Here is an 18,152-nt window from a genome sequence, read left to right on the forward strand (position 1 = left end):
GGACTGGAAGGGTAGCAGAAAGATAAGGGCTGCTAACACAGCAGAGAATGGCGTTTGCTTGTCTGTTCATGCAGAGTGGGTGCTGCTTCAGAAGCTCTTCAGTTAATTACTGCATATTGACAGTACAAGAAGTAGATTATCACCTGACTGCTTATTCTTTTGCCATTATGTGCTTTTGAAATATCCAGGAAAGATACCTGCAAGTTTTTATGTATTTTATGTCTCTCGTCTTTTTTGGTAGTGTGGTGTATTATGTTTTGATTTAGAAGTCATTTTAAATATAGATGTTTCATTGTCTCATTAGATATATTGTATCCCACTGTTTCCTTTATTTATTGCCGCAGTAGGTTACTTCCCGGTTCGTTTCCCTAATTTTAAGACTGTGAGCCTCTCTACAGTGTGGCTTCATCTGTGAGAAACGTGCCAATGTCCCTGCTGGCACAGCACAGAGAATGGCGCGCTGGAGGCGTCTTAAGCTGGTTCATGAGAGATGTGGGTCCCAGTCAGTTGTTAAACATAGCTACTGTTATAGTTTATATTGTACAGGGTTAGAGTTAAGCTAAAGTAAAAACCAAAGGTAATGAGTACTCCAGAGTCCTTGCCTCCAGTTGGTTTCCTGTCCCGGTCATCCATTCTCTGAGGTAATGTTATTTGCATCGTGTGTCAATAGTGATGACACTGTGTAATGATCAGTGCCATTGCATTTTTCTGGACAGTGTCACTGGTCCAGTAACACTGTGCCAATAATTTGAAGTCAGTCACGAGGGAGTATTTATTTATGTTTAAGAAATCAGGTTTTGGCTTGGAATTTTGTTGGCTGTGTAGTCAAGAGTGAGTTATGTTTTAGGTTTTATGGACTGGAGTCTGTTGCATATTCTTTTTCTGTGTGTAGTAAGCCTTTTAAAATGCAAGAAACATTTTTAGTTCAGGAGCAATGTAAAAGCATCTGTTCTTGAGACTCTTGGTCTCCAGTTAAGAAAGTAACACTAAAAACATTAGTAATGCTGATCAAATTTATCAGTGCATCATGCAAGTGGCAGAAGCTTGACTAAGCAAGCATCCTCTAGTTCCTGATACGCTTCACGTTTCATCGAAGCCCTTCGTCCCACTCAGGAGACAGTGAAGATCTGACACGGGCCTTCACTCTCTCACCTCGCTGTATCCAGAAGGAGGCAGAAACAGCTGTGCTTGTTACCGTGACTGCTCTCCTGGCTGAGTCCAGTGGAACTCAGTGTTTATTCCTATCTGAGATGGTACCTTTGCTTGGCATCCTTGTAGGGCAGGACTGGTTGGTTCTGTTTGCTTACTGGTTGCTTGTTAGTTCTGGGGAACTGAACCTGCTGCCTCATTAAGGCATGCTTCAGAAGTGCTGAGTCACTGAGCTTACATGGCTTTCCCAGTTTGTCCAGGCAGGTCTTGAACTTGTGCACTGCTCTCAGCAGGGTTTTGATACGTTAGAGAGCACAAACTTAGCTTTGTAGTAGACACTCAGCAAGTAGTGCTTGGAACTCCAGACAGCTTCTTGCTGGCCTCTCTGCTCCATTCTGCTGCCTTAGTTCCAGAGTTACAGGCGTGCCACCACATCTGGCTTTTTACTGGTGGGTAGCAGCTTTGTAAATATTTTAAAGACTGTTCTATGAGTTAGTTCTGTTTTCTTGTTGACACATCTAATGAGAGAATAGTCATAAGAAGCTAAAGACCGGGTTTCTAGTCCAGCTGTGTGCCTAAGTCTACAAGTAGGTTACTTTTAAAGTCTCTATCTCCTGGAATCTGGAAAATAGGCAAAGTTACAGTAATTTCAAGAACTGTGTCAAGTCTGTAATTTTATTCAATTCTTGGCAATAACTTGAATTATTTTCCTTGTAAAATTTTTCATACTTTGAAAACGTGGAGAGATGTCCTTTTCCTGCCTCTCTCTCCCTAGTGCTTGTGCCACAGTGCTGATACCATAGTTTGCTCTGTATTGCTATGAGAAACACCATGATCAAAAGCAATTTGTTGAGAGGGTATTTTTTCTTTTTCTTTTGTTCTTGTTTTTTGACTTAAACATTCCTGTCACAGTCCATCATTGAAGGGGAAACAAAGGGAGGAAAAGCAAGGGAGGAACCTGGAGACAGCAACTGAAGCAGAGACCATGGCGGAGTGCTGCTTCCTTCCTTGCTACCCATGGCTTGCTCAGCTTGCTTTCTCGTACAACCGAGGGCTGCCTGGAATGGTACCATCCACAGTCGGTTGGGTCCTCGCAAAGCAATTATTAACCAAAAAAGGTCACCACATGTTTTGCCTACAGAGCAGTCTGCTAGAGTCATTTTCTCAACTGACTTTCCCAGGTGACTCTAACTTGAGTCAAGTTGGCAAAAAAAAACTAATCAGTACAGTTAACCCCCTGTCACCTTGACAGACACATCATTATTAAATCCTAACCTTTCCTTTAGTGTTTTCCCCAAGATAGCATACTAATATAACTATTATGTAACTCTGAAACATAATATATCTTTAAAAGTTCCATAGTTTTAAAAAATATTCAAACACCTTTTAAAAATTCAGTCTTTAAAGTATCTTAAAACTCCAAAGTCTCTCAATTTGAGCTTCTGTAAAAAAAAATTTTTTTAAAGTTATACAGTTCTTGTCCCAAGAGGGAAAAGGCACGGCACAGTTCCAATAAGATCAGAGGAAATCCATCCTCTAACAGTGTAAATCAAAGCTCGTAGCTAAATGTTCAGCCTCTGGGACTCATTCATTCTCAGTCCTTGGGCTCCCGTGGTCTCGGGTGGCTCCACCTTGCCTTTGGTGCAGTCCACAGCACAAACAGCTAATGTCACAGGCTCAGGTTGATACTGTTCCACTCCTGCCATCCTTGGTGGTTTTCCCGAAGTGCTGGACTGTCCAGTATTTTGGAGTCTCCACTGTAACTTGGCTGTACAGTCAGCAGGGCATCAGCTAGCTGCTCTTCAGGGACTCCACGTGGTGCCGAGCCTCAGCATCTCTGCAGGAGTCCTTCAATCCTGGGGTCTGCACCACAGCTGAGGGGACACATCCACCAGTGGCCTCTCCTGGCCTCTCAGAGTGCCAAGCCTCAGCTACGCCTTCAATCCTGCAGCTCTCATGCTGCCCAAACTAGTAACACATGGGAGACGTTTACACATCACTGAGACTGGATGCCAGCTTGAGACGAAGCTTTGGCTCCCTCTGGTCCACAGCTCATTGTGGTGACCCTGAGGAAATGCTTCCCAGAAGATCTCACCTCAGTGGTGCTGAGGTCTCTTCATAGGCACAGCTGCCTTTCACTCTCAGCTGACCAGAAGCCACAGACTGTCCATCAGAGTCTAAGAGAAGCCTGATAGAGTGTCTGCTTCCTTCTGACCCTGCACGAGCCAGGCCTCCACCATCTGTGTTGCTCCCAGCATCTTACCTCCAGCGTGTTTCCACTGAGCAGCCTGTTAAGCTTCGAGCACTAATGGCACTTCCATCTTAAAACTTTCAAGCATTGCGACAATCTTTTCCCAGAACAACACAGTCAGGTCTGTCACAACAGTAGCCCACAACCCTGGTGCTGATTTCTCTGTTAATTTGCTTTCTGTTGCTATAAGGAACAACATAATCAACTTGGGGAGAAACCCCTTGCCTTACACATCTTTGTCACAGTACATCTTTGAGGGGAACCTGGGCAGGAATTCAAGCAGGGCAGGAACCTGGAGCCAGGAACTGAGGCAGAGACCGTGGAGAGGAACCTTACTTACTGGCTTGCTCAGCCTGCTTTCTTATACAAGTAAGGACCCATAATGGCTGGGTTCTCTCAGGTCAATCATTAATGGAGAAAATTCCCACAAGCTTGCCTGTAGGCAGTCTGATGGTGTCGTTTTCTCAGTTGACTTTCTCCTTCTTCTCAGATGACTCTAGCTTGTGCCAGGTTGACCCAAAACAACCAGCACAGCTGGCCTGAGATTTATCTCTCTGGTAAGGCATTTATGTTTTGATCTGGTAACTGCTTACATGCCTATGGATCTAGAACATAGATGACTTTCAATACTGTGACTTCTGTTTGTTGAGTCTCTCTATTTTACTTGTAATGATAATGAAGTGTACTGTTTAGTAAGATCTGACCTTTAAAGGTAAACAATGCCTCCTTTTCTGATATAGATATTGTTCATGAAAATCTGAAAATGGGATCAGATGGTGAGAGTGACCAAGCTTCTGGGACATCATCTGATGAAGTCCAGTCACCTACAGGTGTTTGCCTCAGAAATCGTATACATAGACGGATCTCAATGGAGGTAACCAGTTAAGAAAGTGGAAACACAACCATTGTGTGAATATTTGTGTTTGTAAAGGAACATGCGATGCTCGTTTGAAGCATCATGAAGGCAAATGGAACTCACACAAGAGCTGTTTCTTTGCCTTGGTGAGCTGTGGTCTGAATGTTTTTTTTTTTTTTTCCTAATTATCCCAATGCAAGTATACATTAATTACAGTTCACATTCTGCAGAAAACCTTTCCTTGTTTTTTGTTTTCTGTTTTTTGAGACAGGGTTTCTCTGTGTAGCCCTGGCTGTCCTGGAACTCACTCTGTAGACCAGGCGGGCCTCGAACTCAGAAATCCGCCTGCCTCTGCCTCCCAAGTGCTGGGATTAAAGGCGTGCGCCACCACCGCCAGGCTAGAAAACCTTTTCTTAATCACACCTTTATGGTACTCACCTGAACACTTCATATAGTTTATATAAATAAACTAGAACTAGCTTGTTTTCTTACTTGGCTAGTTTCTCCTTTATGGTACATTGTATCTATATATTCACATGATACATTTATCATAAATATAAAAGAAGAACTGGGGACTGGAGAGATGGCTTAGCAGTTCAGAGCAGCGCTGCTCCTGCAGAAGAACCCAGGTTCAGCCCTCAGTGCACCGAGGGGCCCCGATGCTCCCTTCTGGCCTCTGAGGGTGCTGGACAGAAATGGTTCACATATATACAAGTTGACAAAAAAAATTCATGCACATAAAGAAATACTGAAAACAACCCAAGCAATTCATTTCTTTAAAGATGTCTGTCAGAGTTTTATGGACAGAAGTTTTGTCATGACTCTTACTATTTCAGCATACCCTGTAAGTTAAAAGCTTTCTGCAAAGATATTGAATATGCTTTAAGATAAAATTTTAGGGGCTAAAGAGATGGTTCAGCACTTGCCAGCAAGCCTGGCAATGTGAGCTCAGTCTCTGGAGGCCGTGTAGTGGAGGGAGAGAACTGACTCCTGCAGACTGTCTTCCAGTTGTGTAAGAGCTCACACCCTGTGGCAGACTGCTTATGTCTGCATGGAGAAGAATTTCAAAGCAAAGTTCCACTCGAATTTGGTAAAAAACCTATTGCGTCTTTTAAAACTATTTATATCAAACCATATCGCCTGCCTTTGATTATGATAAGTATTCTTGCCTTAAGTAACTTTGTAACTGCAAGCCAGCTCCAGTCGTTTATCACTAAAGAATAATGTGGGGGCTGGAGAGATGGCTGAGCAGTTCTGTGTTCAATTCCCAGCAACCACATGGTGGCTCACAACCATCTGTAACAAGATCTGGCACCCTCTTCTGGAGTGTCTGAAGACAGCTACAGTGTACTCATATGCATAAAATAAATAAATAAATCTTAAAAAAAAAAAAAAAAGGAATAATGTGCCTGGGCCCACGTCTTCCCAAATCTAATGCCCTGCTCCCTTATCTGCATAGGACTTGAATAAGCGGCTATCGCTGCCTGCAGACATCAGGATACCTGATGGCTACCTGGAGAAGCTGCAGATCAGCAGCCCACCCTTTGACCAGCCCATGAGCCGCAGGTCCCGCAGAGCTTCCTTAGTAAGTTTTTGGCCTTGGCTGTGCCGTGAGGATGGCTTGCTTGCTTTTCCTCCTTGTCCTTGAGTCTTTTCCCTTCATCCCTCCCTCCTCCTCTCTCTCCCTTGCTCCTTCCCTTTCTTTTCTTCCTTCCTCTCCTTTTTGCCCTTTCATGACTTTTTTAAACCCAGAGGTTTGCACGTACCAGGCAAAGTACTCTGCCATTTGGTTGTACCCCAGCCCTGTAGTTAATTTTTATATGTAAAATTTAAATCACTCACGTAGTTGTAGCACATTATTGTCTACATTTTGTCATTTTTCATACTTAGAGTATCCTGGAACAGCACTTGAGTTGTATCTTACTTTTGAATGTATCTGCTGGCTATGTGTGCACCATGCATGCCGGATGTGCAGCTGGGTGGTAATGCTAGAGGCGCAGCAGAGTGCCCAGGCCTAGCTTTACAGCTCAGTGTGTTTGTGGTGTTGTCATCCTGTGTGGCCAGATGAATAAATGAATGCTTTAGACACTCTCCTGCTACTTTTCTCTTGACTTAATACTCCTCATTCCTCACCTTACTCATAATTCCTGCCCTCTGATAACAAAGGTGGTTTTACACACATGGTCATACTGTCTCAGTTATACCCTTTCGTACTGTGATTTTATATCTGAGCCTTCTTATTCATAAGCATGTTCATGTTGTTTCTGAAGTATTTAATACTTTATTTTCATTGACAGAGGGTTTTGCTAGTCTGGAATTAACCTGTAAATCAGGCTGGTCTGACATACCACTTACATGGTCTGACATACCTTAAGGGCTGGGATTACAAACCTGTTCTACAATACCTGAATCTGTTTCCTACATACTCTCACTCAATCTTTGAACTTTATGTAGTTATGAATATATGTTATAAAATGTGCTTATACAAATATGCAAAAAGTTTGTATATTATATAAAGCTGCTGTAATATTTTAAAAAAATCTAAAAGCTACTGTTCTGTTACAAAATCACAGCATGCATGTACGTATGCAAATGTACTTCTGTAGTTTCTGTGTGTTGTTCAGTGTTAAGTGTGAGCCCATCTGTTTTGTTGTATGTGGTCACACTCTGTTCGCATTGTATGCACAGCTGTATAAGTGTACTACCCTTTCTGAGTGTTAGACTTCATCATCCTCCATGGTCTCCAAGCTTGGTCTTTGGCTCTGTCATGTCGGCTTTGTCACCATTCCTATATGGGTTTGTTTATGTTACTAGAGACAAAGTAAAAGCTCCCATAGTGCCTGCTACCTAATTTACAAGTTACACTGTTAGAGGTTGGCTTACCATAAGTTATAATTTATCTTATATATAATGTTTTAATATTTGTATGCCTTTGTTGTAAGGGTCACCTGAACAGGGATTTGCTTGGGCTGTGAAAAGTTATTTCTTGAAGTAATGAAGTCACAAAATAGATTATTCTCTTGGAGTGAATTACCATAAAAATCTTTATTTGTATAATGACCAAGTTATGGAGTCTTGATAGTGTTTTAAAATGTAAGGCGCCTAGAGCCATTTCTAAGTCTCTATGATGCCTGTTAAGTTTTCTCTATCCCTAAAAGAATCCAGGGTAGACTGAGTGCACATTGTTAACTCAGGAAAGCAGGGATGGCGCCTGTCTTCTGCTTGTGCTTAGCACCTGGCGTTGTCCCAAGCAAATGTGTGGAGTAAATGCGCTTTGTCGTTTGTCCTCGGAATGATCTCTGTAGGAGAGTGTTGACACGCTGCCGACTGTTGTTAATCTGTCATGTGCAACAGATGCATGTGCAGGCTACGTTTTCTAAAAATTACACTTAAAAGTTCATTAACTGCTATTTGGATGTAATCATTGAGTCTACTAAGTTCAAAATTCTGTGAGGGGCTTGGGCTTGTGTGTCTGATTCTCTGAACCAGAATCTGTCTGACAGCCACTTGACCAGTGTAAGACATTCTGTCTGAGTTCCCTGACTAACTATGTGGATGGAACTCAGTAATACTGTTTATTTTTGTACACTAACTACTTGTTCAAACATAACTTTCATAATTACAGTTTACTATTCGCTTTCTCTTCTAGATATATGTTTATTTTTAATTGGCATATTCTGCATATTTATGGGGTACGGTGTAATTTCAATACTTGGGTACAGAGTGCTTTGATTAGAGTAAGCAGCATATATACCACCAACTATTTATTTCTTTGTGAGGAATATTTATATTAGATATTTGACATACACAATTATTGTTGACTATAGTTACTTTGTGTGTATATATACATTTAAATGTGCATGTGTATTTGTGAACTTGTGCACATGAACATGTATTTGTGTGTGAGGTATATACTAATAATGTTCTAAAGAGCGACTCTGTAATATCAATTTCTGATACATCTGTTATATCTTATTCCAATATGTACTTGGTATTAGTAATTTCTAAAATATTTTCTTTATATAGCTTTCATTTTGTTGACAGTACCTTATAGCAGACCTCAATATTTTTGTCATAATCACTACTGGACCAAATGTTCCCAGAGTATGGTAGAATTCGTTCACTATAACAAGATGAGTGAATTAAGAAGTCACTGTTCCTGAGAGGAAAAAGTTTAGCTTACACTTAACATTTTCCCATGTGCCTTCCATTGTTGATAATTGTATTTTAGAATATAGGTGCTTACTGTTTTGTTCATATTACTTTGAATTTATTCTCAATGTAGTGTTGTTCTCTCTGTAAAAAAGAACAAGAAAAACTCACTGCCACTTAAATGAAAATATCTGAATTCTAAAGATATCCATGTATAAACAATTTTCATATAGTTTCTATGACCTTGGTAATGAGCTTTTTACTTAACTTTTACTAAAAAATAGTCCAGAATCCAGCTGTCACGGGTCAGATACCTTCTATAATGACAGTATCTTATATAATCCTTAAATATTTATTGCATTTTCTAAGTTGAAATTTAAAGCTTCCCTTGTATTTGAAATGTAGTTCTGTTGTAATTTTACCCAACTTTTTCATCATCATTAATACGGAGTCATACATAAGGTAGATAGAATGGTTCTAAAACTTGAGTTTTCTAAATTTTTTTCCATAAAAATACCATATACATATAAAAAAAACATTAGGAGAAAAAAACCCACTAAATCATCAGTAATACCACCTGTGAATAAAAGTTTTAGTTTGCTAAAACTACATTGAATAGTGTTGTAATATGGTTTTTCGCATGGCATGTGTGCATCATAATATAACACGACTCTGAGAACAGTTCCTGTGGAGACGTCTGCAGACTCGTGAGGGTTCAAATGCCTGTGACACTTAAAAGTCCTAGAGGTTTAAATGTTCATTAGCAGAAAATCAGCTGGCTCTTGTAAAGACTATTTTAATTGTAAACTCTGATGTTTTAACATCAAGTGCATTTTAAAACTTGACAAGTGTTCAACAATTTCATACTTGTTAGAGTTAGAAGATAAAGAAGTAAAGTTTTAAGAATAGGTGCTAAATTCCTAATTGTTTGCTTTCAGTCAGAAATTGGGTTTGGGAAAATGGAAACCTACATCAAATTGGAAAAGCTCGGAGAGGTAAGTATACTCTTTATTTTAAAAGCAAGGCATTTTCTTATTATCTAAACTCAATTAGGCCATAATCCTTCTCAACTTAGAAAAATAAAGGCTGTAGATATTATGTTAAAGACTATATACCAAATTCTGAAATGACCGACAGTACCTAAAAGACTATATACTGAATTCTGGAATGACCACTATTACCTAAAAGACTGTATACCGAATTCTGAAATGATCGCTATTACCTAAAAGATTATATACCTGACTCTGAAATGACCACTGTGAGCTAAAAGACTATATACCAAAATCTGGAATGACCACTATTATCTAAAAGATTATATACCAAATTCTGAAATGACCACTGTTACCTAAAAGAGTATATACCTGACTCTGAGATGACCGCTATTACCTAAAAGAGTATATACCTGACTCTGAAATGACAGCTATTACTTAAAAGTATATATATATATATATATATATATATATATATATACACACACACACATATATATATGTATACTAATTCTGCAATGACCACTATTACCTAAAAGATTATATACCTGTCTCTGAAATGACTATTACCTAACAGACTATATACCGAATTTTGAGATGACTGCTATTACCTAAAAGATTATATACTGAATTCTGAGATGACCGCTATTACCTAAGAGATTATATACCAAATTCTGAAATGACCGCTGTTACCTAAAATATCATATACCAATTTTGCAATGACCACTATTACCTAAGAGATTATTTACTGAATTCTGAAATGACCACTATTACCTAAAAGAGTATATACCTGACTCTGAGATGACTGCTATTACTTAAAAGAATATATATATACTGAATTCTGCAATGACCACTATTACCTAAAAGATTATATACCTGTCTCTGAAATGACTATTACCTAACAGACTATATACCGAATTTTGAGATGACTGCTATTACCTAAAGACTATATACTGAATTCACCATGTAGCCCCAGCTGCCCTGTAACTCACTATGTTGGCTAGGTTGGCTTCCGGGTCCGTCTGTCCCCCAAGTGCTTGAAGTAAAAGCATGCAGTACCGTGTTGGCAGCTGTCACATCTTAAAAATGTTCTTCAAAATATATTCTATAGGGTACATATGCAACAGTATATAAAGGAAGAAGTAAACTGACAGAAAATTTGGTGGCATTAAAAGAGATCCGCTTGGAACACGAAGAAGGTGCACCCTGTACAGCTATAAGAGAAGGTACAGTATTTACATAGAACTTTTGGTCCAAGTCACATTAGGAGTACTGTTTGTTAAAAAGTGCTCAGATATAAACACAATCAATGGCTGGAAGTCATTTTTTGGATCTTGCAAATGGTAGTTTTTAAAACCAAAGTACTCAACAGAAAGGGATCAGTCAATTGTATTATTGTATAACTTACAGTAAAATATTTACAAAGCCATTAAAATCTCTGACAGATATTGACCTAGAAAATTTTCTGTATTGTTATGGAGAGACCATGGTGACTATAAATTAGCTACATCAATAAATTTTACTAAATATAAGAAACAAATAGCATATATACATGACCATGTTGGTTTTTGTTTGTTTGTTTGTTTTTTGTTTATTTGGTTTTTCTAGACAGGGTTTCTCTGTATAGCTCTGGCTGTCCTGGAACTCACTTTGTAGACCAGGCTGGCCTCAAACTCAGAAATCCGCCTGCCTCTGCCTCTCGAGTGCTGGGATTAAACACGTGTGCCACCACATCCAGCGACCATGTTGTTTTTAAAAATCAGTTTTTTAAAATTAAAAATGTACACAGCGCATACAATATATTCCCCCACCCCCCATCTCCTACCAGTTCCTCCCTACTTCTTCACTCACCCAAATCCACATGTGCTTTTCTGTCTCATTAAAATACAGTAGATATAGAAATAATAAGATGAGATAGAAACAAACGGAGAAAAAATGGAGCCAAAGAAAAAGCACAAAGAACACGGAGTAAAAGGTACCCTGTGCTCTGTATCACAGTCAGTGTCAGAGCTTCCAACAGAGGGCAGGAAGTCAGGAGATGCCAGCTTGTAATATCGGGACGGTTTCAGGAAATACAGTATGAGACCCACAGCACACAACCAGAGGAGTCAACCTCGCTGCCTCCACTGTCAGTCCTGCTCTAACCTTTGGGCTTTATCTTAACCACAGTCAACTGTGGTTTAAAGCTTCTCGTTCCCATAGACTGCCTTCCACAGACTAAATTCCACTCCCCCCCCCCCTTGTTGTTTTTCCAGTTTCACTGTTAAAGGATTTAAAACATGCAAATATAGTAACCTTGCACGACATCGTTCACACAGACAAATCTTTGACTCTGGTCTTTGAGTACCTGGTAAGTATTTAATACAATTTAGCATTCTATTTTGCTTTAATATAATAGAAAGTTGGACCTTCTAACAGCCTCAGGGACATTGTTGTTTAACTGTTGGCATTTAAATGCGGTGTAATGAATTCTGTATGTTTCTTTGAAAAGCAACTTAGTTTTAAAAATTAAATGCCCCAAGGGAGAGGGGAGGTCTGATGGGGTAGGGGCAAGGGTGGGGACATCCTCTTGGAGACGGCGGCGGTTGGGGGAGGTATGGGATGAGGAACAGTCAGAGGGCAGACTGGGACTGGGTGGGGGTGGGGGTATAAAGACTGGACTGTAAAAAAAGATTAAAGAATAAAAAAAATAATAATAAAAAAAATTAAACACCATTAGGCTGGGCAGATGGCTCTGTGGGTAGAGGTGTTTACCACCGTGACTGACAGCTTGTTCTGTACCTGGGGCTTCCATAGACTAGAGTCAGCTCCCTGGAGTTGTCCTTGGACCCCCACATGCATGCCATGACACATATGTGTGTACCCCAACATATAAATAAATACTTTAAAAAAGAAAAAAGCTCTCAAGGTAACCAGCCATGCTGTCCCAAAACCGTGTCACGTGCTAAAGTGCCGCATCTTTTCAGGACAAAGACCTGAAGCAATACATGGATGACTGTGGGAACATCATGAGCATGCACAATGTCAAGGTATGTTGTCCATGCACTTCTGAGCCCGTGTCAGCACAGCTGGACTGGATCGCCCAGGCACATAGACTGGCCTCATAAGTTGTTTCCCATCGGCGTGGTTGGGTTACTACCATCTAAGCATATTTAGTCAGCATCTGTTGACTGTGCTATAGCTGTTAGAAAACCAGACCCTTTGGAGTGCTGCTTTGCTTTAAAGGTCTTTTACATTTTTGACATTTTCTTTGACAACAATTTATTCTCTTATGTAGGATGGATATCCTAGTCTGTTCTGGATAAAAAGCCCTTAAAATAAATACAAATGTTGGGTACATACTGTGAAAGACCCTTTGAAAAATAAACGTCACTCATGTATTGAAAGAAGTATTTAAAATAGTCAATTGGACAAGGTCAGAAACGTATAGGTATCTTGATTGCTGTGCTAGAAATAGAGATCTGTGTGATCAGAAGAAAATCGATATGTTTTCGTAGTGTTAGTTATCTAAGAATTGGAGTAACTCTGGAGAAGTTTGCTAAGACAGCTACTATCGGATGAAACTCAAAAGTTATTTAACATAAAAGCATTTAACATAGCTGAATTTTCACAATAGATATCTTTGACCTAACTGGCATACCCTATTTTTTTTTTTATCAAAGATTTATTTATGCAAAATCAATAGTTCCTGGAAACCTATTTTGGAAGAAGGCAGTGTGTCATGTGTGGTTGAGATATTTCTAATTCTGTAGGTAGTAAATTTAACATTTTCTTTAAATAGTAATTTGGTAGAAATAGAGGAAAGCCAGTTTGTTACTAACAGAGTGCTCTGAAGACGGGCATTGCTAAGACCAGGATTTTGAATAGATTTTCATACATTCTATGAGGTTTTTTTTTAATATTTCATCATATTTTATAAAATGTTATGAATAGCATTTATATATTTTTGTTTTGCTAATTTTGCTTTCTCTACTTAGAGCAATAATTTGGAAAGAGAATAGAGTTTAGCTGTCATAATTTGATAAAGGTTTGCAAAATTCCTGCTTTTTAAGTTAGGTCCAAGTGGCGGCTGTAAGGTGGAATGCATTTTATTGTCTGGCTGTTGAAATTACACTTAAGGTTTTCCGAAGATAGAATGTGACAGATACTGAGATAATAATTCTGGAGTTCTCAGAACATAGCAATGCCGACTCTGGGAACTGCTTCTGAGAATTCATTCGGGCCTCTCCACATCCTCTGCCATGACCCGAAGACACTGCATCTTCTGTGTGCAGCCTCCCTTTTCTAACCACAAAGACTCAAAACGCTTTCCTTCTTCTCAAATACACAAAAGCCCTTAGCCATTAACCTTACAGGAGTCCCTTTCTCGTCGTTCAGAGTACAATAGTGCCAGGGCCCCTTTCTGAGTCACAGTGGAGTTTGAAGAGTGAGTAGGAGGCGCTCAAAGTCAAGTGCCCAGGAGGTGGGTGAGGAGCCGCTTATTTTTATAGCAAATGGCTTGCCAGAGCTAAACAGCACTTTTCTCTTCTGATAGCCTGGCTCTTCTGAAAAACCATCAAATATGATGCCCTTTTAAGGTGATGCTGCTGCAGATCAGGGAAGTGTTTGTGTATGTGTGTGTGTGCGCGCACGCGCGCCTGTGCGTGCATTGGAAGGAGAAATCAGTGACAGGGTTTGCTTGGTTGTTACAACAGAATTTTATAATCAAACTATAGGCCTCTAACCAATGAACTGCTGTTATTCAAAGTTTTATTTGTAGTGTTTATTTTCCTGGTTCTCATTGGGTTAAAAACTAGTTGATGTTTTAAATTGAACAATGAACAATCAAATTCAGAAAATAGCTGCAAGAGGAAAAGATGTCATTTTAATTGCTTTAATTGCTTGATTTTTCTTTATAGCAAGACCTGTTACATTATCTGTAAGACTGCTTTTCATTTGTTTCTGTAGCTGTTCCTGTACCAAATTCTCCGCGGTCTGGCATATTGCCATAGAAGAAAAGTGTTGCACCGGGACTTGAAACCACAGAACCTTCTCATTAATGAGAGAGGAGAACTAAAGCTGGCTGACTTTGGTATGGAGAGATAAGATAGTCATTATTACTTCCAGGTGGCTAAGCGAGAAGACCACTGATGTCACAGAGTGTCATCAATTTTCTGTGTGTTTTGACATGTTCTCTGTAGCTCAGAGATGTGTGATAGAATTTAGGTGAATGGTTTATTAGTGAGGAACACGCACGTGTTTCCAAGCATGCTGAGACCTCTAGAACTTCTAAGACTTTCCATGGTGTCTAAAGATAAACTCACACTCAGAATTACTGCTGCTCCTTGCTTTTTCCTGGGTCACTCTGCACTGAGGACTCAACACCAAGTAAGAAGTAGAGTCGCTGGTTCCTTGGTGTATTTGGGGGTATTCAGGGCGGGCATGTGTAGTCTTCACTGCTAACATTTTTAGGGGACAAGTGTCAGTTATACCTGGGATACTTGATCCTGCAGTAAAGTTTATTTTCCTAGAATATGTCATTACAATATTTCTTGTGATAAAATGAAGAATAAACATAAAACACATTGACCTCACACAGAAACAACAGTAATCTAAAGAGAAAGATTCGTAGGGGTCCTTTTCTTTCTTTCTTTTTAAAGAAACACCATTTTTTTCTAGGAAATTTGGGACCAATAGACTGACTGATTATTTAGACTTTAACATTTGGCTTTCTTAAAAATGAATTGTTGCCCTTCAGACCTGAGTTGGGCAGCTTTGTTGATATTTCATGGGTGTGGTGGCTTCCCTGACATTTCAGCAGATTTCCTGCTCCTCCCGCTTTTTCACTCTTTCCGTCCCCTCTTTGGAGTTGTTCCCTGAGCCTTAGATGCAGGAGCCGTGTCGTAGATGCACCAGTTGGGGGTGGGGCCATGTGCAGGGTCCTCCTTTTTCTCTTGGTCTCTATGAGGTTCATTCTTGTCATATGTATGTGAGCGATTACAAATTTGATTGCTGTCCTCTATATATCATGTATACTAAAGAAAATGATATCCAATTACCCTTTATTAACATGAAATTTAAAATAAGTGATAGGAATGTAAGTTTTTTTTTTTTTTTTGCCTTGGAAAATAACTTTTTATTAAGGTATTATTGCAGACAGCTTATGACTGGTGAGCACTTGAGGTTCACATCGTTTGTGTTTTTGAGTCAGGGTCTCACTGTGCAGCTACATTGTCCCCAACCTCATGATCATCCTGCCCCAGTCTCTGGAATTCCATGATTCTAGGACAGAGTTGCTGCACCTGATGGTGCCTTGTTTTTATTCTGTAAATAAACACCTTTCCATTTTCTCAGTGTTAGCTTACAGATACGGTAAATGTCACTGGCCCATGTAAATAGAAGCACTTGGCTTCTTAAGTTTGAAGCGCTTATGCCAGATCCCGAGAGCTGGAAGCTGCCTCTGAAAGGCCGCCCCCATATGCTGACCACAGCTGACTGCTTTTATTATCTGCTCGATGACTTCACTAGCTGCTGGATAGCCTTTTAGCTAATCTGATTTTATGCGTTCCGAAAATAAAACGCAGTAACATGCACTTCGCTTTTAGGAAGTAAACTTTTTTTATATTGAAAGAACATTTTTAGAGTAGCTTTGATTTTGAGTTATATACTTAGAATTTGAATTATTTTAATAAGTTATTTTAGTAACAAGTTAAAAACTCATTCTTACTTAATGCTGGATTTGCCCTGGCTATTCATGGACATTTGTTTATTTAGTACATTGTTTGTTTGAAAGGGATTTGCTGTGGCTACCTGAGATTGAAGCAGACGCTACAGGTTAATTTTGTATGCTTGTATAGATCCCGTCTCTACTTCCTGAGCATCGTTATGTCATTCCCTTACACTTGCCCCTGCACCCCCTCCCTCGATTTGCCAAGCTGCTTTTCGTGCAGCTTGTGTGGAATCATGCAAAGGGTGTGTCAAAGGCCATGGGAAATTTTTATCTGAAATATTTTGAATCTAGTATTTCATGCTTTTAGCCTCCAGAAAGCAAATCTCACAACACAGTCATCATGTTTCTGATTCTTGGCTTGTTGTTGTTGTTGTTGCATAGCAAATACATATATGGCTTCAAGTAATGAATGTTGTTTACTTTTGATTATTTCCGCTGTTAGTTGAGTCTCCCCCACCCCTACCCCTCCTTGATGGTGCTGGGGATCACAGTGAGAGACTTGAGTAAGATAGGCAAGCACTATCTCTGAACTACAGCCCTACCTTTTTTACTTACTCTTGATTCCTTTGAAAATGTCAATATTATACTCAGTGAAATTCACAAAAAAACAAGGTCACCGTGGTATAGTGACTCAAAAAACCAAGGAAGAGGAATCAGAGAGCTACCCTACATCTTGCTAATTACTAAAATGTGTGGAAAAATAATTTGTTGGGCATGACTGTATCAAGCTGGAATGCTAGGGTAATGATTTGTAATTAAAATAATGTCAGCATTACATTAATTTAATGAAGTGTTGAATTACTGTGTATGACATTTTTCTTCTTCAATTTTTTTCACAAGATACATAAAGTCTTACATAACAGCAATCTTAGCCTAAGTACCCTTGTTACTTGAAACAAAATATATGGTAAAAATAAGGTTATGTTTCTTCTTCAGATGTAAACTCAGTGACTACAATCTAGAGGCTAACTGGTGGAGCTAACTCTCCACCAGTGGCAAAGCAAGAAGGTTGGGAACCGATCTGTCTCTGAACACAGTGGAGTCCATACACGGTTGACAAGGCAGACAGTTGTTTACAGCAGTTGGTATTATCCCAGAGTATCAAGGCCTCTTATTCTGAAGTTATTCATATCATTTAGATCATTAAAATAGACAAAGACTGCTGAATTTTATTCCAGGGAAACTGCCTAATAGGTTCAAGGAAATTGCCAGTAAAATCCAACTGATCGTATACCAATGATTTTGAGGTTTAAAATTTTAAAACATAGTATAGTAAAACAAACAAACAAACAAACAAACAAAAACATGTGATTTGAGTTAAAAAGTGATAGCTAGCTTATAACGGTAGCAAGTAAACTGCGCCTCAGCATCACTGACCTATTTTGGGTTAATTCCAGTGGGAAATAATTCCGGCATCCTGACTCATCAACAGAAAATATCTTAAGTTTAGATGAACTCAGACAGACACTGCACCAGCCTTGTCTCTCGCTGTATAATTACTGTGTTCAGTTTAATTATATAATATTGACTTGGCCCAGGACTACATACACTCAACAGAGTTTATAAATCTACTTTTTTGAAGTTGCAGGAGGCTATAGAGTTGGCATCTCTTGAAATGGGTCATGGCGACAGTAGGGGCTAAGACCTTCAGCATGTTAATGGATCTCAGTCTTTTTAATTCTTCTGTTTTCTTTTCTCTGTAAAGGACTAGCCAGAGCCAAGTCAGTTCCCACAAAGACCTACTCAAATGAAGTTGTCACACTGTGGTATCGACCACCTGATGTGCTTCTTGGATCCTCAGAATACTCAACACAGATCGACATGTGGTAACTACAGATGCCATTGCCGTTTATAGTTTTGAAAGAGCATAGCTGTTAACAGGGCATACTGACAAATGCTTATTTTTAAAGAGTTATTTCAAAGAGTTTGAGCACTGAGTAAGAATTGAGGTGTGGAAATAAAACTATTTAAATTTAACTATAATCTACCGCTAATATTAGACTAACCATCTTATTCACATTAGTAGCCCATGCCTTTATCTCCTCC

At 39.3% G+C, this 18,152-nt stretch overlaps 1 protein-coding gene across 3 annotated transcripts in view; it reads left to right on the forward strand.

Annotated features, from left to right (window-relative positions):
* The window catches only part of Cdk17 (cyclin dependent kinase 17), a 77,910-nt gene that overhangs the window by 51,456 nt on the left and 8,302 nt on the right, over nucleotides 1-18,152 (forward strand). For all 3 annotated transcript variants that reach the window (XM_029482418.2, XM_029482417.2, XM_021174696.3), the window contains 8 exons: nucleotides 4,141-4,274; nucleotides 5,716-5,841; nucleotides 9,347-9,403; nucleotides 10,509-10,623; nucleotides 11,653-11,747; nucleotides 12,364-12,426; nucleotides 14,345-14,468; nucleotides 17,812-17,932. In XM_029482418.2, coding sequence (XP_029338278.1) covers nucleotides 4,141-4,274; nucleotides 5,716-5,841; nucleotides 9,347-9,403; nucleotides 10,509-10,623; nucleotides 11,653-11,747; nucleotides 12,364-12,426; nucleotides 14,345-14,468; nucleotides 17,812-17,932 — 835 coding nt within the window. The remainder of the gene's footprint in view (nucleotides 1-4,140; nucleotides 4,275-5,715; nucleotides 5,842-9,346; nucleotides 9,404-10,508; nucleotides 10,624-11,652; nucleotides 11,748-12,363; nucleotides 12,427-14,344; nucleotides 14,469-17,811; nucleotides 17,933-18,152) is intronic.

The sequence above is a fragment of the Mus caroli genome, unplaced genomic scaffold (assembly GCF_978045245.1).
Source record: "Mus caroli unplaced genomic scaffold, Mus_caroli_1 scaffold_9, whole genome shotgun sequence".
Taxonomy (NCBI): domain Eukaryota; kingdom Metazoa; phylum Chordata; class Mammalia; order Rodentia; family Muridae; genus Mus; species Mus caroli.